The 20982-nt window shown below is 45.2% G+C and overlaps 2 protein-coding genes across 2 annotated transcripts in view; both read right to left on the bottom strand.

Moving 5' to 3' along the window:
• Positions 1-210: 210 nt before the first annotated feature.
• Positions 211-11826, bottom strand: tmem276b (transmembrane protein 276b). Its single transcript, XM_076021272.1, has 4 exons — positions 11023-11826; positions 7975-8088; positions 5597-5734; positions 211-4730 (listed from the first exon to the last, which is right to left on the bottom strand). Exons 1-4 carry the CDS (start codon positions 11420-11422, stop codon positions 4480-4482), a joined length of 903 nt encoding a protein of 300 aa, XP_075877387.1. The 5' UTR covers positions 11423-11826; the 3' UTR covers positions 211-4479.
• A 3897-nt stretch (positions 11827-15723) lies between these two features.
• The window catches only part of slc39a13 (solute carrier family 39 member 13), a 10974-nt gene continuing 5715 nt past the window's right edge, over positions 15724-20982 (bottom strand). The window contains exons 5-10 of the mRNA XM_076021257.1: positions 20519-20626; positions 19976-20065; positions 18511-18561; positions 17152-17284; positions 16958-17057; positions 15724-16593 (exon numbers count right to left, since the gene is read on the bottom strand). Of these exons, the coding sequence (XP_075877372.1) occupies positions 16518-16593; positions 16958-17057; positions 17152-17284; positions 18511-18561; positions 19976-20065; positions 20519-20626 (558 nt within the window). The 3' untranslated portion in view covers positions 15724-16517. The remainder of the gene's footprint in view (positions 16594-16957; positions 17058-17151; positions 17285-18510; positions 18562-19975; positions 20066-20518; positions 20627-20982) is intronic.

The following is a 20982-nucleotide window of genomic DNA, read 5'->3' as shown; positions in this document are numbered from 1 at the left end:
ACCGAGCCGCCCCTGTTACATCAGCAGTGGTTGGAACCAGTAGAAATGACACGTAGAAAAAGAAAAAACATGAGCTGTGCTACGGAAACAAAGGCCACATCAAACTGTGGCATTTTTCACAGGGAATCTCTCGCTGTGCATTTCTCTACATTTGTCATGAAACACAGGATGCTTTGCCACGTCAGGATTGTTTTTGCTTCTCTCTTCTTCTTCTTTTTTTCTGAAACAACAATATGAAAAAACGTTGTCGCACTGTGTCGTCCTCTGAAAGCCTAATGTTTTGTCAAACCTGCTACCGTGTGCTACAGATCCCCTCGGAAAGTTTCGAACTCAGCCCAATTAATGGCAGAATCTTGAAAAACACGGAAATTATGATTTGTTCCCAAATAGATGACATATAGGAGGGAGGGGGGGGGCGGAATTGTGTGCTTTTAAGATTAGTTTGTCTTTCACATCAGTACTGGGAACGTCGTTTTTTCTCCACCAGCTAACACGCACACGCACACACACACACACACACACAGACACACACACCAACAGACAAAGTCCTGTAAGGGTCCATGTCCATGTGCAGGTGTGTTTTAGTCCTATAGCAACACACGCAACTTGCACACTGTGCACTGTCACATCACAACTGACTGCTGGCAGTAACATCGTCGTCGCTGCCCATCGTGGCGGCCGTGACTTTAGAACATCATTGAACAGAGAGAACCTGCACACGCAAGATCCTACTGCTTCCCAGGACATCAAAAGAAAAAAAAAAGAAAAAAAAAAGTACACTCAGTCAGCATAAATATAAATGTTTTTCTTTACATTTTCTAAGTAACTTGACCTTCTGCCTGGCATTTTTTTTCTTTTTTTTTTTGGACAGTTAGACAGACCGGTCCGAAAAAAGACACCGCAGGATGTAAAACCCAAAAGCCTTCCCGTGAGTCCCGGCAGGCCGCTCGTCACCTGTCCAGCAATCAAACAAGCACGCGACGTGTAGCTCACACTGCTCGGACCCGACGAAGTGCAAAGAACATGGAACAAGACGCTGAAGATACAGTTTTGAAATCATGCCTCACTTAATGTCCTGGACTTACTGCTAAAGTGGCGGCTCATGAGATGGTCGGTGCTGACGGTGCGTGGACTGAACATCACACACGGTGTTTATTGTTATTTCATTTTTTTTTTTCTCTGTCTACGTTATACATCATAAAGCTGACAGGATATGTGACACCTAGGACACTGTATCTACGTGAACCATCTCCAGCCCGTCAACATGTAGAAAAAACTCACGCCCCCACCACTCCCCACCTCACGTGTGGATGGATGCATTTGCCTTGCATCATGAAGTCGTGATGAGTTCTAATGTCTCTGGGGAATAAACAAAAGAGGAAGGAAACAAAGAAAGAAATAATGAAAGAAAGAAAGAAAGAAAGAAAGAAAGAAAGAAAGGGAAATTGGCTGCTATTATTGTAACACTGGTTAACTTTTTAACACCCTGTTTGGAACTCTTTCCCTTTCCTTGTACATATCAGTAGTATAGAGTCAGTTTAAATCACTTTTTTTGCAAGTTTTTTTTTGTGCCAAACTCCCAGCATGCTTCCTGTGAAGGATCAGACAAGTTGGCTCTGGTGTTTACCCTAACACTCAAACGCAGGCGTCGCTGAGTAACATTAAGCCTTGAAATACGATTATTGAGCTTAATTTTCCCATGGCCCAGGTGTAACTGCACTGCGGTTCAACACAAAAACAGGATCAGAGCAAAAATCTTAGAATCTGCATCTGCATTCTCCCTGACCACACACACCAAACTAGTATTTTAATGCAAGTCACCCAAACAATACGATTTTACAGACCAAAGTGCTTACATGATATTTTATGTTCTTCATTATGTGTTATTGTCACATTAAGCTGATTTGATGTGTTTTCAACACGGGTGAAAGTTTGGGTTTGGGATGAGCCAGTTCATTTTGTGCTTTTATAATCCGGGCTTTTGCTTCATTTTTGGAAAAGTCCGATGTTTCCCGATTGCACTTGGGGATGGTGGCCAACACTCTGACGATCGTCTACGTTCTGTTTTGTCTCGTCGCTGCTCATGGCCTCGATTCGAACCGCAGTGCGAAGGTTGTGCGTTGCTGACCCAGCAGGGTATTTGGAGGCCGGCACGTGTCTGTTCAATGTTTAATACGACCCCTGCTGAATTTGCTGTGCTGAATGGCTCCACTTGCTCTTATGATTTGCAAAAAATAAATAAATAAAAATAATCCTCACCACAGAGGATGTATAAAGATGGACACTCTTTAAAAGAGAACGCAGCACAATTCAATCACCACTCAATTATAACAAATAGGTCATAAGCCTGATTAAAAACTGCAGGGGTACCATCTGAAAGCACTAAAGCGTGGCCCTTGTCATTCTCATCAGTTAAATTTTCCATTGAGAGTGTGAAAAATAACATGAAAAAACATGAAAATAAATAATAATTCACGAAGAATGTGGCCGCTTCAGACACAACTGTCGCAACTTCAGGCGTTTGGCTGGTAGCTAGGCTAGCAAGCGCAGCTAGCAACAGCGCTATTGGGATGTTACACGTTTCACACGCTATCGCTGGTGCAGCCTTCGCATTGTTCAAATCAAAATGAAAGGTTAAATACAGCGTACATTAAACTGCTGCATGCTGGGAGGCAGCTGTCAAGAGAATTCAGGTAACGGGAGTAACGCTAAAAGAGTTGTTAGCAGACTGCATTTCATCTCCACTCAGCCAATGAGATGTGGGTCAAGGCGGGAGCTCTGAGCCCTCCCCCACCCCAACTACTAAGACCCAAAAATGATAATCCGTGCCATGGAGCGCCTCAGAAAATGGAGAAATAACACCAAAGTGTCAATCACGAGTTTATAACAGCAGTTAAAAAAAAAAAAAAAAATACTAAAGTATTCACTCTATTGATGGAAAACTGAACTAGCAAGAGCCACCGGGCCCCGGGAGGACTGACCTGTCGGTGGAACTTGGGCACCCGGCCAACAATCCTGAGAAATGGTGGCGGGAAACATTGAAGGAATCAAACACTAATTCCCCAGTAAACGTTTGTTTGGTCATGATTCTGCTGTTCGCTGGGACCACAAGCCACCTTCGCATCCCTCTCAGCACCACCCTGTGACCTGTCATCATTTTAATACTGTCAGCCTTAAAACAAATAAAGAAAATGAAATAAAATGTAAAAAAATAAAAATAAAAAAAATCACTTTTTCAAAATCGACTTCACACGAGAAATGGTCTGGCTCTACACAGAGATGCGTTTGTACACACAGAATCTTCACAGAAGCATTTAGAAAAAAAAAATTTGCTTCTTGTTTTGTTTTGTTATGTTTTTTTTTTCATGTATTTTTAAGGTACTGACACGCTTCTAGATGTGTTTTGTGCTCTGCAGGGCGGCGGACGTTACCCTCCAGTCTAATATTAGTTAGTGTCTAACCCCTAACCATGAGCAGTCGGCGGCCCACACCGGGAATTTTCAGAATCTTTTTTTTTTTTGTTTCCCGTTTAAATCACAAACATTGACACAGCACACGTCACTTGACTGAAAGAAGATTCGCTGACAAAATGGTCCAGCTTGACGCCGGTGCCTTAGTGGGAGGGCGGGGGGAGGGGGCACGAGGGAGGAGGGGTGGGGGCGGTCGGGTGGGGGATTTCTCCCATGATTCATCGCGGAATATTGGAACATGTGTGGTAAAGCGTGTGCTGGTGCGTGTACGTGTTGTCTGGGAGTGTGTGTGTGTGTGTGTGTGTGTGTGTGTGTGCGTCTGTGTGTGTGTGTGGCTTAATGCATTTGAAAGAGCGAGACAGAGAGAGAGACAGAGAGAGAGAGAGAGAGAGAGAGAGAGAGAGAGAGAGAGAGAGAGAGATAGAGCGAGCACCATTTTAAGACAAATTCTCCTCAGAGAACAACAGTCAGCCTCAGATCACCGTGGAGTCAGCGTGTCACACGTCTCGGAAATGAAAAGAAAAAAAAAAAAAAATGAAGAGATGAGGTGGCTGTGCGGCGAGGCCCCGCCTCCTTGTGGACGTCACGGAGGAGGGGGGCGGGGCGCGAGGAGGGCGTCCCTCTCGCCGTTCCCACCATCGCCTGTGTGACCTTCTGTCATTCCATTGGTCCTCTTTAGGCACGCTGAGAACACTGAATGGGTGGGGTTGGAGATGTCATGATGGGGTTGGGGGTGGGTGGGGGGCCGGCGAGGGGGAGGGGCTGGGCAGGTGGGTGGGGGGAGGGGCCGGTTGGGCTTCGGCGTGACAGGAACAGTTTTCTCTCGGAGTTCGACGACAAAGGTTCGAAGGGGTCGGCGCGGCTTTGTGCGTTTTTGTTCAGTGGGCAAGTCGCTCGCTCGCTCGGGGGGGTCGGGGGGGGCGGAGGGCTAGAGGGGGGCGGGCCGAGGGGGAGGGGCCGAAGGGAGGGAGGAGGTTTCGGCGGGGGGGGAGGGCGGGCCGCGCCTCCGTCACACGGTTCCGTTCTCCTGCCGGGGCTTGTGGGTGGTGGTGCGCGCGGCGGGCGTGCTGAGGGACGGCGCCAGGGTGCAGAGGAAGCCGGCCAGCAGCGTGAGGCCGAGCCCTCCCCAGGCACAGAACATGGACCAGCCATAGCCATGGCTAATGTCCTCCGGGAGGCCGAACATGTAGCGCGGGTAGCGGGACAACTCGAAGTTGATGCCCGCCACGCACGTGCACAGGGAGATGATGCAGCACGTTCCTGCGCGGGAAGGGAGGAGGAGACAAATCGGTTACTACGGCGAGGAGGCTCACGTTACTGTCAGGTCATTGATCCGCTGCTAGCATGCTGCTTTCAGGCTGAATACAGACAATGGATCCTGGGGCCGCGGCTGTCGAATATCTTTGGGTCATCGATTGTTATCGTTAGCGTCCCAGAAGCGTGAAAAACCGCGTCGCCCTGGCATTGTTGCCATGAGGCCGCTTCCGTCTTCTCCCCCGATTTGCATCGGGCGCACGCACGGCCTGTGACGGAAGCACGTCGTGTCACACTGAAAAGAGTCCGTGTGAAACGTGAGCTTTGAATTTAATCAAACGATCGACGAAACAACCAGATGAAATTCCTCGATAGTTTTTTTCTAATGGAGTTACTTGAATTACTCGAGGAATCATTGCAGCCCTAACAGATACAATTGGATTTGGTCGACATGCTTGTTGGCGGACGGGTTAGGACATGGGTTGGGCAAATTACGGCCCGGGGGCCAAATGCAGCCCGTTCAGCTTTTTAATCTGGACGACTGAATTTGAAGAAATTATGTTAATAGTAAGTAAGTTATAAAATAGCTGTATTTCATCCATTTTTTTTCAGTGTTTTAAGAGTCATTTCAATAAAGAGCTGAACACTGTGGGGCATATTTAGTTTTAATGCTTTTGTCCATTTTCAATTGACATTAAACCACGTTTTCTACATATCCCAATACATTCTTTTCTCCTATGAGGCGGGTCACCAAAAACACCCCATCCATCTGCTCCTGCTCCGGCCCCCTCTGTCAAATTTTTCTAACCACCAGTCAAAATGTTTGCCCACCCCTGGGTCAGGATGAGGAAGGAAACAGGCTCTCACAGTACCTCCCATGAGGAAGAGTAGCCCAGCTACATATTGCATGAGGTCATGCTGCTGGCAGCATCCCAGCACTCCAATGATCCAGCCGAAGAGTATGATGGACACGGCCATGCCGACGAAGCCAGCCGTCATCCTCCTCAGATCTGCCAGCGAGAGGTGGAAACGTCACAGGAGCCACGCGAAGAGCAATCACAAAACCTTTTTTTTTTTTTTTTTTGCAACGGACACATATAAGTACACATATGTAGAGGTTTTACTGAAAAAAAAAAAAAGAAAGTTCATTATCACGTTTTAGATTTTTGTTTTGTTTTTGGGGAACTGACAACAGTTTGACCACTCACAGCGCTTTTCAATAACACAGTTTTGACACTTTGCCTTGCCTCAACGCTACTCACCACTCGTTAGCCTATTAGCCTATTAGCCTATTGAGTAACACCCCAATGTGACTCATCAGAGCAAGGTGTCACATGTTACGGTACCATATTCATATTATGGTAAACGCGTTTCTGCAGTGACTCTCGACACATATGACCTGAATTTTGGTGTGCCACCAAGCAGAGAAACGTCTGCAGCTGGCAATAGTTTGCGAGCCATTTTCCTGGTCTACTTCACCGAAGATAACAACGCATGGCTGGGCTTATTTTTTAAATGTATTTATTTAAAAAAAAAAAAAGCAAGCCTGGTTGGATTTTCTTTTTGAAAGAGGAGTCACTCTCATGGAACACCACCTTGTCATCAGTCCCTGTCCAATCAGTGGCCCTCACTTTGTTGACATCGCATTTTCACTTGGAACCTCCTCTAAGTAGGGAGGTAAAATAAAACACTACCTTGTGCAAGGGCGACACCACCTAATGGCAAAAGATTGACAACCGTGCGATGCCGAGCAGGAGCAAGCGGCAAAAGCCCCTTAAGTCAGACTTTACTAGGGCTCTTAAACTCTGCTTGATGACTGCCACTTTTATGTTGTTTTTAATGAGTATGCGCTTCACAGAGGATGCTGCTGCAATTTCGTCATGCACCATGTACAATAACAAAAAGGGAAATTCTATTTTATTCTGTTCTATCCTAATGTTCTACCATGCCTAACTTCACCACTACCCCTGGGACATCTGCTGGACGGTTACGAAAGAGTTTTGCATCATATGGAACCACGGCGTGGACACACCGAGGAAGTGTGAACTCCTCCGTCCACCAACAGTGTGGTGCCTGCTGAACAGTTCCATCGCCATGCTTCCTGTGCATCCAGGTCAATGACTTGCGGGATCGACAGGCTGGGGGGAGTGGAAGAACCTGACACTCTGCTTCCCCCAGATGGGATAAGACACCCACCCCACCCCCCACCCCACTATACCCCCAGGGCTGAAGGCTGCAGCCCTGCTGTCCCGCTAGTTGACCCTAATGACGGGTGTGTGATTGTCTTGCACTGTCGCACACGGCAGGCATGTAGCCAGTAATGGGCCTGGTGCCGCCCACGATAGTCACTACATCCATGCTTGAGAAAAGCATGCTTTATCATTAATAAAAACTCATTCGCGGGGAAAATATATATAAAATTGATTTATTGTCGACTTGTTGTAACGTGTCCTTCACCAAGACCCTCTAATGGTCACTGTCCCACCCTACATTAGCAACTTTAACTCACTATGCCGGAGTGGTCTGCCGCTCCTCTTCTGACAGCGAGCTTGGCTAGCAAGCCCTTTTCACCGCTAAAACAATGGCTAATGAAACAAAAGGTTTTTAATTGTGTCATTTCATTAGAGCCGGTGGAAATAATAATAATTTGTTCAACAACGCAGTCCACCCTGCCCAGTTCTCTTGCTGTTATTGGCTCTGTAGTGCAAAATGTTACAAGCAAGAGCGTCGATTTGTCCCCAGTTTGTCTGTTTTTCTCCTTTCATTTAGAAGTCTTTCGTTTGTGGGGAAAAGACGACGCCTCCGGTTCAGCACCAGCCCACCCCAAACCTAAAGGTTCTGCTGAGGCAACTGCCACGCACACATGTACACACACAGCTCCAGATCACAGAAGTCATTGTGGTTGCTTCCTTCCCATTAACTGCCAATATCGTTGAGTGTTATTGGGTTTTCTTTTCTCTTTCATCTGTCTGTTTTTGATTTCAGCTGGTTGTTATTGTCCATTTTAAAGGTCTTGTCTGTCGTCTCTCTTCTCTTGCATCTGTATGACACCAACGTTGTCCCCACCCCAGCCACGCCCATCACTCCTCCTAATTCTTCTTTTCTTTTCAATCCTCTTTTTCTTCACTCTCCTCTCTACTCTTGCATTCGTAATTAAAACACATCACAGGAAACAAAACAGATCAGCTTTGAATAATATCAAGAAGACAAATGATTAATCTCTTAAAAAAAACAACAACTTCAGACTTACGGAGTGCATGCCACTCATCCTGCCGTATGGTCTTTGTGATGTTGACAGGTAGATTTCTTGGTAGGATTGATGACGAGTAGTGATACTTCACTGGGGTGCATCTTTGAATAATTCCTGGAGAACACAAACAGACGAGAGAATAAAAAAGTTAAAAGGTTCTCCTGTTGGAGGAATTATAAAACAGCAAATGCAGAAGGGAAGCAGCACATTAACTGGAGACCGTCACTGGGTTTTTAATTTTCAGGGACGTCTTCATCCACCTTGTGTTTCTGACGATTTGAGAAACAGGGATTAAGAAATAGCTGCAGTATGGATTATGCTGCTGAACGCTACATGGGAGCTTTATTGTGTCTGCGAGTTAAAATTGCCAAATACAATCATGTGTAAACACAGGTAGCAGCGTCTGACAGATTCAGGCTTTTCAATTATACAGAATATTTTAGTTCCTTTCTTAAATGGTTTTTCATTTATTTTTCTCGCACCAATTTCCGTTCAAGGTTCACTTTGATCGTCTTCATACACTTTTTGGACTATTTTGGTAAGAGATATCTGAAAACTCTTCAACATTGCTACGACTAAAGAGGGAGCTTCATGTTTTCAGTTGGAGCGCATTTACAATTAAAATCATAAGCAACAAGAGCAAAGCCACAAATGATTAACAACTTCATTAAAGCAACAAATTCTGCAGAGAATTCAAAGATTGCAGGTCTCTGGTCAAAGCACTTCAGAGCTGGAGATCCCAATATTACTACTTAAGTTCTAAATTGTCAGCGGTCCTGTTACAGATTCACAGTGGCACATTTCTTGTCAGAGAAATACGGAGAATTTCACTGACCAGGACTTCCTTTATTCAATTTAATCTGAGAAGAGGTCACACAAGTTCAAAACGATGAGGACACCATGAAGACCGTGGGCGAAGGTGGAACCAGTTCAAATGAGGTGAGCACTTCTAAAGCCTCCAGTCCACCAGGTTTGTGAAGACCAACGCTTCATTTCTCCGTGTGCAAGACTAAACGCGCTGATGCGTCTGCAACAGCAGCAACCGTCTCACTGTCACAATCAAGCAGCGGAGGATGAGACGCCAACTTTGCACCAAAGTCTTCAATAAACGCTGCTCACCAACCCAGACCACTTGTGTTAAGTGCATCATTCAAAAGATTATGACCGACAACTCCACAATAATGCATGTAAGTGAAATTTTTGTGGCATCTCTGTGGACTTCAGGACATTGACTTCCCACAATAATATGATATCAATTTGCTTAATAGTCTTATAAATGTGACATTCATCCATCCATCCTCTGAGGCCGGGTGCTTTCACCCACTTGACGTCATGGGGAAGCTTGGCACTCACTATTTGGGGTTGGAATTGGGGGGGTTAGATTGCCCAATGATTCCCGGATGCGGCACCGCTGCTGCCCACCGCTCCCTCGGGGGGTGATGGGTCAAATGCGGACGACAAATTTTGCATCCGCCGGGATGTGACATTCACTGGGCCTTTAACATTTTAACATTTAACTTGAAGCACGCTGAAAATATTGTAACGTGACAAACTGGATGCGATATTGTGCATATGTAGCCTGGCTGCAGTTCTCCAGTGAAGATTATAATCAGCCATGTGCATGGCATGAACTACGGACCCTTGCTTTAGCTGTAGCAGGAAGCTTGCATGTTCTCCTAGTGTCTCTCCAGGTTCTCCGGCGTCCTTACTCAGTCCAGAGACATGCATGCTAGGCTAACTGGCAGCTCGTGTGGGTGTGAACGTGAGTGTGGATGTTGAATGTGCAATAAACTGGTGATTTGTCCAGGGTGTAACCCCGCCTTCACCCAAAGACGGCTCTGATAGGTTGCAGCAGCCCTGTGACCCTGGGTGCAGGGTAAGGGATGACAGGAAGTGGACTCATTGACTGATTGATGTACCACCCACAACTTCACAGATCCCACATCATTGACACGTTAGCGAGCATCTGTAACAATAAAATGTGATAATTAAAAAAAAAAAGGGTTTCTGGAAATCTGCAGCACCCACCGTGAAGTCACAAAGGGCAGCGTGAGCTCTTCCAGGTTGGTGACAACATGCCCTGAGACCACCTTGTTAACAAGAGGCAGGTCCAACAGCAATTTCAGCAGGAGGCTAAACTCAAGGATGTTACTGACTGTAAACAGAAGGCTAAATATATTGTGCTGTTTGTAGAGTTTATTTTAGGTGAAGATCTGTGCAGGGCTGCATCACAACACACACAATAAGACTGAGAAAGTCAGTCACTAGTGACCACAGTGCTGTGTAAATTAGAAGATTTGATGTCACCTGAAGAAAACCCAACATTCAATTCTTTAGCACGTTTGCAAGGATGGGATCGAAAAGGCGGACGTATGGATGGATTTTCAAAAAAAAAAAAAAAAAATCAGGATTTCACGCCTTTAAATAACAGCAAAGACACTGAGCGCGGGGGTGTTTTGTTGTATGAAAAGCATTTTAACTGCTGTGATGACGTTATGTAACTCTCCCCCAGTACCTGAACCAGGTACTTCACTCAGGCCTGGTCCATTGCCGTCCTCCTCACAGCGTGGCCAAACACCCAGTTTAAATGAATAATATCTCCCCGCTTGCTTTTGCACAATGGGCTCCATTTCTGGGGCATTAATCTCCCCCAAGATGCTGCTCAGCAGAAAGGCATCCATTATGTCTGAGGTGGCCTAGACAGCTAGAGGAGGTTCAGTCAGCGACGACGACAACAACAGCGGCGGCGGCGGCGACAATCATCACCAAGAGGAGGGGGGAAAAGGCTGCAGAAGACCTTCATGGGGGCAGTTTTATCTAAAATAAATGCGTGAATAAATAAAACATACAACATAGAATGCTCAGGCACATCAGTGTGAGAGCTTTAGCCCAGGCCTGTGCTGGAGGCGGCCCGAGGTATGAGCTCATCGCTGAGCATCAGGGCCTGGTGCACAGCAGATGATGATCCAGACCCCCCCCATCAAAAAAAAAAAAAAAAAAAAAAGGGGGGTGGGGGAGGGGAGGGGGGTGAATTAAACCACTGTTTACCTTTGTAGATAAGGTCCTCGGTCTCCAGGTCGAAGCCCTCCCGGTAGCACTTCCTCCACAGGCCGGACACGGTGGAGTTAAACTGCCGGTTGCAGTGGGACTCCATGGAGGATGCTGCGGCCAGGAAGTGTCGCTTCCAGCGGACGTGAGCCGCCCCAGCATCCGGCCCGCCGCCTCTCCTCTCCGCGCTCCGCGGAGGCATCTGGAGCGGCAGGTTGTGGTTGGAGATGTAGATGTAGCCCGGGTCGTTGCGCTTGTTGGCGTAGTTCTTGCACCGCTCGCGGTGTCGCCGCGCGTCGGTCTCGTACCAGTAGTCGGTGCAGATCGCCATGGCGAGCAGCCCGAGCGCGCAGAACGCCAGGAAGAGCCCCGTGCCCGTCAGTAGCTTCATCGCGGCCATCTTCCCTCCGCTCGACGGAGAGCCCCGGAGAGAGAGAGAGAGAGAAAATAGGTTCGTCCGCGGCCGCGGCGACGGTGGTGCGTGTCGTTCGGCGCCGAGTCACGACGGCGCTCAGAGCCGCGCACGGTCCCGCACGGTGGGCATGACGGTGCGCGGCCGGCGGCGTCGGGACGGGATGCTGCGGTCTATTGTTGTTGTGGTGGTGGTGGTGGTGATGGTGGTGGTGGCCGGCGGACGCGGTGTTGTTGCCACCATCTGTTGTGGTACAGGAGGAGGAGGAGGAGGAGGAGGAGGAGAGAGAGAGAGAGAGAGAGAGAGAGAGAGAGAGAGAGAGAGAGAGAGAGAGAGAGAGAGAGAGAGAGAGAGTGTGTGTGTGTGTGCGTGCGTATGTGTGTGTGCGGGAGGAGGCAGGGCCAGTGATGGAGCGGCGCTCTCCTCTCTCTCCTCCAGACTGATGCTGCCAGTGGCGGAGCCAGAAATTTTTCCTTGGGGTGGCCACAGGGTGAGATCATGACTCACATACGAGGTGGCAATCAGCAGACACCTGGAATGACTACATGGCAGTTTTTTTTTGTTTTTTTTTTAATGCTCTAATTTGTTATTCTAGGTTTGTTTGTATTTATCAAGTGAATTTAAGCGTGACCTTATAACAGTCGGCCTGTCACAATCCATGTGAATCATTCACCAAAATTCACCAATGTTAATATAAATAATATATCCATTAGCCCCTGCTGTCCTAGGGTCAGGGTTAGTGTCACAGTGAATTTCTTATCTGAGTGTCTTGTTTCCACCAAGTGCAGAATCCAGACCAACCATCAAGGCAGAAATACATTATACATATTAAATACACACGTATATAAACACACATTAAAAAAGAAGATACTGTACATCAGATATGACTTCAGAGGCTATTGTGTGGAAGTGTAAGGCTTTTTCACTTCCGCACAATACCATCAGAGGTTTATGTTATCATTAGCATTTTTCTTTTACAACAGACACAAGGCTATTTTAAGATGTTATTATTGTACACTTACATGTTTCAACGGTGGCTTCCGTCTTCCTCAGAGGGTCACCTGGGTGCTGTTGTGTGACGCATTAATATCAGCTGGCATCACACAACAGCACCCAGGTGACCTTGTGAGGGAGACGGAAGCCACCGTCGAAACATGCAAAGGTACGGAAATAACATGTTAAAATAGCCATGTGTCTGTTCTAAAAGAAAATCGCTCATGATAATATAGACCTGAAGACAGTGAACCTCTTTCAGTTAGCATCTGAAGTCATATCTGGTATGCAGCAATAAAAGGCCACCACGTATGAGGGAGTAGAGAATATGCGACAGTCATTAAACGTTAGTCATGGGTTTTTTTTGTTTGTTTGTTTGTTTTTAAGAAGCAACATCTGGCCCGGGGCTGTTGACGCTGACCTGGGAGACTCACAAAAATCCACCCATCCATCTTCTACACCCGCTGCTCCCTGCACTCAGGGTGGAGGGGGTCTGCTGAAGCCTCTCCCAGCTGTCGTGGGGCGAAGGCGGCATTGGCCAAGTCGCCAGTTCAAGTCAGGGCCACATAGAGAGACAAACAAACATGCGCCCGTTCACACCCACACAGACACCTACGGGCAATTTAGAGCCGTGTTTCTCAACTGGTGGGTCGTGACCCAAAAATGGGTCGTGGAGCTGTTTTGATCGGGTCGCGGCTTCGAGGCAGTTTACTCACTAGATATGATAGAAAGTGGCCGACCATTTTTATTTTTGTTGAACAAATTTCAGTGCCTTGGAATTAATTTGGGTCGCGACTTCACGACACTGGGTGATTGATTGACTCAATTTGTTGAGAACCGCTGATTTAGAGTTCCCAATTCACCTCACATGCGTGTTTTTGGACTGTGGGAGGAAGCCGGAGAACCTGAAGAGAACCCACGCAGACACAAGAAGAACATGCAAACTCCACAAAATTACAGAAATCAAAGATTTTTTTTTTTCTTTTTTCAGAAAATCTTGGTGAAGTGATGTTAATGCTCCTGCTGTGTGGCTAGTCTAGGGTGTAACCTTGCCCGCACATGTTTATCACAGGGCCACAGAGAGACAAACTACCGTCCACACTCACATTAACAACCGCACTATTTCCTTGGCAGATGTGTTATTAAGGTCTTCCGCCCAGGACGGAACTCAGGATTTTTCCACCAAAAACCTCTACACGCCTGGCAACTTAGATATGTGTCCTCAACAGTGTGCATGTTCTCTGGAAACTAACTCTCTGTGATGTCACAAAGGGCACTAATATTTCTCTTGGGCTGGCGGGGCAAAAAGCATCTCTGGCCAGGAAACCGCCCTCGTTCTGCTGCTGAAGCCTCTTTTAAAAACACAAAAGTGTTGATTAGCTTGTATTTAGGGGTTGTTGCAAACAGAGGGCTAAATGGTATATTTAACAGGGTAGCATGAAGCAGTTGGGAGACAACTTGGTAGCTCTATTTCTGGGAATATTTCCACATTTCTGATTATCCAGGTCAAACATTATGGTATATATTAGTCATATATTTTGAGTTTTAAGTATTAATTATTTTACTGACATACGGTTCTGCCATAAAAGCTTATTTTTGTTTCAGAAGTGGGCTCTTGATGAAAAAAGGACAGACAAAATAGTGCAACAACAGAGGAAGTACAATCACAGGACTTTGGCTTTGCACTAATTATAGTTTGGTTTTTATGATGAGTTTTCAGTCTGACTACTACTCAGTCACAAAGTTCAGTTTACAAGCAATGTTTTTTTTTTTTTTTTGCCATTAGTTTCCGTTCCAACCTTAAATTTTAGACGGCGCACTTCTGCCTTATGCAGACTTCTTATGAATAAACTTTGAGGAGTGCACCAGATGAATTGACAATTCTAAGACCGTCGGCACATTTGAAGTTCTTGGATTCATGATAACCAAAGAGACTAAGGGTTGACCGCATTGAACCATTGCACAGACTGACCCCATACCACAACAGACCATCTGCTACACTTAATCCTGATGGAACCAGTTTGACACATGACACATGTGAAGACATGTACAATATGGTGACCTTGCTTCGACACCAGCGCGGGCCGGAGGGAAGTGGCGGTGAACCTTGAAGCAGAGCGATCGGTGCGACGACAAGATGAGGATTTAGCACAAGTTAGGGGGCGTGGTAAATTTCCCCAAGTCAGCAAATAATTAAGCTCAACTCAATTGAGTTAAGGGGACTCGACTGCGTGTCAATGAAGGCCTTGTCGCTCATGTTTTGCAGCGTTTGCCGCCCGGCGTGTTCCTCCGTGGCGTACTACAGCGAGTCCGTTCTTTGCCCTTCTGTGCTGCAACTGACGCAGACTCCCACAGACAATGAGCTGCTCACCGGCTGATGACTAAGGAAGGCAACCCGCGGCGGAGTCGTTATGGCAACAGAAGCCTGCCAAACAGACTGTGTTGAAATTGGACAAGTATGATGAACACACAATCAATAGCCCCACCCCTTTTCCCCGCTACCTCCATATGACATTTCAGCCAAGAGGATCTACGCCGTTCAAGGCTGCTCACATTATAGACACTTATTATTTATTCATAACCCCACACCCTCAGGCTGGCCGGCTGGCACGTCAACTTTTTTTTTTTTTTCATTGCTTATCTAAAAATAGCTGCCAATTAAAATAATTTTCTTCGTAGACAGAGATGCTTCATAAAATGCAGATGCAAAGAGAAATCAATTTGGTTCAAAACAGAGACTCAGACAAGTCTCTGCTGAGCTGGGGAAAAACATAAAAAAAAAAAAGCCACCGTAATTTACGGCCCATTAAGAGAGATGAGCTGAGATGAGGTTTGAATGAGTTACTTGGAGATTGAACAGCAAGCTTTATTAGGGGAGAAAAGCTAGATGAATTAATCATAAGCTATAAAAACCCTCAGTTATTAAGCACAGGTGTGTCTTTGGAGACAGTTGCCAATTTTAAATTCTATTAAAGTGAGAATGTTTGGCTGTTTGGCGAGAAGAAAAACAAACATCAGATTCGGGTAAATGTGAAAGTTTTTAGACAACAAATGAAAAAGAGGCAGAAAACGCTGCAGTTGAGACTGAAAGGATTCTCTTTGAAATGGTGATTTAACTTTATTATTATTTTTTAAACACAAGGAGGTGAGCAAACAACAGACGAATAAACAACGAATCCTGCAGGCGGCGCTCTGTTATCTGTCCCTTTCAACTTTTAACAAAGCACCTATCAAACAAACAGCAAGATGCTTTTTCTATTAAAAATAATTTGATTTGATCTATATTACACCTCCTCCTTTGTGCAGGCTGGAGATATATGCACCCTGTACAGGGGGCGACCGGGCCAGTGCGACAGGAGCTGGAAAATACATAACAATCGATTACTGCCGCTAATGACTTTTGCATATTACGAGTTAGGAGATTGTTGTACAATGTCTGCAAATACAATAAAGGCTTCTTATCTTATCTCACAAGAGGAGGCTGTCAGACACAAGTCTGTCAGCCCGTACCGACTGCATGGCACTTGATCCTTAATAAACAAAATGATGGAGTGGTGGCAGCACCTGTCTGAAAAAGCTGCAGGTTACATATCTTTTTTTTTTTTTTTTTTTTAATAATAAATAGGCAGCAGCTACTGTACATCAGAAACAGAAAACACAGTAAAATAAGCCAAAGAGATAGAAAATTAGAACTATGGTTGAATATACTGTATAGAAGGAAGTTCATGAGGGGTAACAACGCTGGTTCTGGGTCAACAACAACAAAGAAAACATGATTGTCAGATCAGAAAGCAAGATTCAACGGCAAGCTTTTGCACACCTGCCTCTTCTTCATTCCTTCCTTTCAGTTTGGCACTAACACAAGTGTCCACAGGTGTATCCCTGCTGCAGGTCTTCCGTTCAGACATCCACTCTTAAAGTGCAACTCTTTTGCCAGATCTTTTTTATTTTTTTGGAGTTGACCCCAGCACGCAGAAGACGAAGGCTCCGTGAGAACGAGAAGGAGCAGACGGGTAAAGAGAGAGGGTGCGAGGAGTGCAAGATTCCCACTCTGGCACGGAGCATTGGCGTTTGGTACGGCGAGACACCTTCATTCGACAACGGCCGAGAGCAGAGCCATGACGGCCACCCCGCTGAATATGAGCAGGATCTGCAGAAGGGATTGCCTGGGACGACAAAAAAGCAGAAACAAACATTAACCAGGGCGATGCATTCAATGGGAGATATCAAGGGAAAACTTCACACAAAACACCTCGTTTTGTTCTCCCTTCAATGGCATCAATGTGACGACTCATATCAAACACAACAGCTTAAAAAAAGGGGCTCTGTGGTGGTTTCCACTGCTCGCAATGAAAGTAAAAAAAAATGAGAGGAGAAAAAGTCGTACAAAAAAAAAAAAAAAACATGAATCAATGCTTCGTCTTCCTCTCCTTTGGGCCGTTCGCTTCAAAGGTGGCCTCAGCCAATCGCCCGCCTCCATCTTTTCCCTCATCCCAACTGCTACCACTTGAATGAAAAGCGATAGAATACCTTAAACTGGACTCCTCCAGCAGGTCGGGCACCACGTTGACCAAGGCGATGTAGAGGAAGCCTCCAGAAGTGAACGGCAATATCCAGGCGGTGGCGTTTTCTGTTCATGGAAGGAAACAGTTGTGAGCTACTTCGACGGCGGGCAATCGCACGAGCGCACGTGCGCTGAGAGGACGTGCTCGTGGCCCACTCACCCGTGCCCTGTGGTGAGCAAGCGCACAGAGCGAAGCAGGCGCCCAGGACGCCGACCAGCGCAGTCAACAGCTGCATGCGAGCGGCGCTCCAGCGGTCGAAGCCGGCCCTCAGCAGGATGGCAAAGTCTCCAACCTGCACCGAGCCACAGAGTCGTTCAACGCTTGAGAATTGGTCCGACTTGATATAAAATTAGCATCGCATTGTTGTTTTTATCTTGACGAAAGATTAAAGAATTTTAGTTTTTCAGAGGTTCAGGAAATTATTAAAAAAAACAAACAAAAAACTAGGGCTGTCAAACGATACATTTTTTAAAATCACGATTAATCGCAGAATCTTCATAGTTAACTGCGATTAATCGCGGGTTGAATTGCATGTGTGAAATTCCATTATTTTGCATCTCAAGGCAGTTTTAACCCCATAAAGTAAAGTATTTCTTACAGGAAAGCAGCCAGGGGGCCGACTACGGGTTAGTAAAAGGGACAAAAAGGCTTACGCCGGGTTCACACCGGATGCGGAAGCGCCGCGAAGCAGCTCGGTCACGAAAATTGAGCGCGAGCAGCAGCCCTCCTGTTCACACTAGACGCACATTTCTCCGCGAGGTCGACAAGCGCTTCAGCTCAGCTGTTGCTTACTCCCATTCAGAGCTATTTCCTTCATCAAGATGAATTTCACGTCGTCCATGTTCTTGACTCGACAACAACTCCTCTCTGCTTCTCTCTCACTCTGTACCTGTTTGTTTGTGTATTTAGACACCCAAAATCTCCGGTGTGAACCCCGCCTACGTTTGAAATGCGATTAAAAAAAAATTATATTATGGATTGTATTTAACTAATCGCCATTAATGCGTTAATGTTGACAGCCCTAAAAAAAAAGAAAAAAAACCTAACTAATAATCTTTCTCTCTTTATTTTACTGATATAAGATTCCGCTAGAAAAATGTCTTTCCCTTCACAAGTAGATAAAACAGAGAAATGATAAAGAAGGGACGACCACACAGCAGACAGCAGATGATTGAGGCTCGCATAAGGCTTGTATGATTCAGACTGAGCAAGTGTTCAGTGGATTCAATTCTACCCTGACATGTTTGTTTTGCTGAATGGAGTTCATCGAACCCCTGGGCAAAAAAAAAAAAAAAAAAAAAAAAAAAAATCAACATTTTCAAGACAGTTGGAACTTGAACTTGCAGCCAAAATCATCGACCTGTGATGGACTAAACAGTGACATGCACTGCGTCACGGGAACAGGGGAATGTTTTGTGTTTACCAGCAGTAAAGTACTTTGGTTCATTATCCCCTTAACTATTTTACAGACACACACACAGACACACGCGTCATGAGAAGGCGCAGCAGGAAGCTCACCTCGTGGGGGATTTCATGGAGCAGGATGGCAAACGTCGTGAGGATGCCAACCTGAAAAGAGAAAAGCTTTCACGTTTCCACGAGGTTCTCGGGATGAATGTATCAGGGAAAAAAAGCCCCCATCACACTGAAGCCCTCAATGATATTTTGAAAATCAGCTCATGAGGCTTCTGGAACAACTTCTGATAGAAACTGAACGGTAACATGCGAATTACAAATCTATATTTTGCAACAGGAGAGCAGAGCAGCACCATCTTCCTTTAAACCATTTCAAAAGAAAAGCATGTTTTAAAATAAGAGCTTAAAATTTAAAAGCAGAAGACTTCAATTCTGTAATTCTTGGGCCAAGATTGTGAGTCTGAATATATTGAATCATTTTGTAATACAAAACCATAAATATCAAACCTGTTAAAAAAAACAAAAAAAAACAACACACACACAGATTTCTTTGCATTAGTATGTGTGGTTGAGGTCCTACTTACTTCTTAAAGATATAGGTTTAAGTTGCATTGATATACAATTGTATGTATTGACAGCTTAAACCTGTGAATTGTGATCATTGCCGCAGAGCGAACAGTGAGACATGTTGTTCGTGCACGCTCAATACAGCTCTGAACTTCCTGTCTGGCACGCTGATGCAAAGTTCCTGCTGCTAGCCTTATGCTTCACCAGCTGGACTCCAAACACACAGCAACTGACTGCAGCCACGCCGGTACATGTGACTGCACCTTTTTATTATCATTTTGGATGTATTTATATTTTTTTTAGAGCAGGGTAGGCGGGCAGGCTTGTGTCTTGTTCGATGGGAGCTGATATTGTCCTCAAACATGAAATAAATCACAGGTGAACTTTCATCCATTGTGAGAATTAATTACATTTTCAACAAGGAAATGAAATTTCAATTATTTACCAGATGGTCAGTTTGAGATTACACTCTTTTTTTATTAATAAGGATTTCAATTACTCAACACTGATTAAGGAAAAAAAAAGCGATAATAATATAATGCGACCAAAAAATTCTGTCTGTTTCTTTTACATTAAGATTTTTAATGCACTTTCAATGTGAAAATGCCATCCAGTTCTGATGAAGCTTGTGCTACTCAACATCCACGCTAATCTCTCGCTTCCTGGTCTTCTTCTTCTGTGGTCTATCAGAGCAGCTTGGAGCAGTTTCTGCTAAACACAGAAGGTAACTGAATGGTTTTCAATCCACAAAAGTTTTAAAAACCATTTGAAAAAGGCAGTTTATTGGAGATTAGCAAGATGGACGGGCTGGATTTCAGAGATGAAATCTGAGCAATCCAGCTGCTGCGCAGGCCTGATAAAGTCACCCTGGTTGAGATAAGAATTTCCTCTTAAGAGCCCCACCAATCACAGATCTTAATTTTTTTCCCAGTGTTGCACTTTGTGCACTTCATATATTCAGGTGAACGCAGAAGAGGAGAACCTCTCCACAGCTTCTTACCTTTTTGCTGACCAGAAAGCTTCCTGCCACAGCCAGTCCGTGGGTGAAATTGTCAATGCAATTGGCCAAAAGGTTTAGGTATCCACTGGTCTGTGATACAAGGAATATGTACACACACACACACACACACACACACACACACACACACACACACACACACACACACACACACACACACACACACACACACACACACACACACACACACACACACACACACACACACACACACACGTTTGTATTGACAGTTGCTGAAAGTGCTCACAGGATACAAAATAATGGAAATAATAAAGATATATATATTCCAACTACATGATACATAACATAAGGCTTATTATTGTCTTGAATGTATTTTCTTCCTGCCTAGGCTAGGGCTACATTCGAGAGACTTATAACTGGATAACAGTGCATTAGGGTAAATGACAGGGGGAGTTTAGATATTTCTTGAAATAAAAACGCAGAATGATGTGATTCGAGTTTCACTTTCAAATTATTCAGCCGTTTCCCTCCTTATTCAAAAATAATGGGGTTGCTCTGCCTTACCTTGATTTTCTTTGATTTTTCACGCACATTCTCTGACTTGGAGCGTTTCCATGATTCAGCATGGTGTCCGTTTATGAGTGACTCCTTTTCACTGAGCTCTGAACTCGTCTGTGGAGAAGAAAAAAAAACAAACCAAGTTAGGCATAGTTAAATCTGCAACGCTTCTTATATGTATCCTTTTTCTACCGCAAACATCTGAGTTTGTTTGTTAATTCAAATGAATGTGTCGTTTTCCGTCCCACAACATGGACATGCCTTGAACAGAACATCTGTGCCTCAGACAGCCACCTTGAAAACTCCAAATGTTAATGAACAATGCATTCAACTTCCATAGTTCCTGCAGCTCTGCAACAAGGAATCTTTGCTGCCTCTGCAAATCTGTTGGAAATTGATCCCATATCCAGTAATGCACACCTTGCATCTGCTTAACTTTTGAAACAGTCGACAAAAACCTAAGATTTAAA

This window comes from Nelusetta ayraudi, unplaced genomic scaffold (assembly GCF_046127955.1).
Source record: "Nelusetta ayraudi isolate G7.1 ecotype Tasmania unplaced genomic scaffold, CSIRO-AGI_Nayr_v1 ptg000002l, whole genome shotgun sequence".
Lineage (NCBI taxonomy): Eukaryota > Metazoa > Chordata > Actinopteri > Tetraodontiformes > Monacanthidae > Nelusetta > Nelusetta ayraudi.
This window is presented reverse-complemented; position numbering and strand designations above follow the sequence as displayed.

Bases quoted from the DNA above. Each gene is read 5' to 3' on its own strand.
- tmem276b (XM_076021272.1), bottom strand. From the start codon at position 11,422: ATGGCCGCGATGAAGCTACTGACGGGCACGGGGCTCTTCCTGGCGTTC. The intron at 8,089-11,022 runs GTAAACAGTGGT...TGTGTTCTCCAG, and splicing joins CGAGGACCTTATCTACAAAG to GAATTATTCAAAGATGCACC. The intron at 5,735-7,974 runs GTAAGTCTGAAG...TCTCGCTGGCAG, and splicing joins GGATGAGTGGCATGCACTCC to ATCTGAGGAGGATGACGGCT.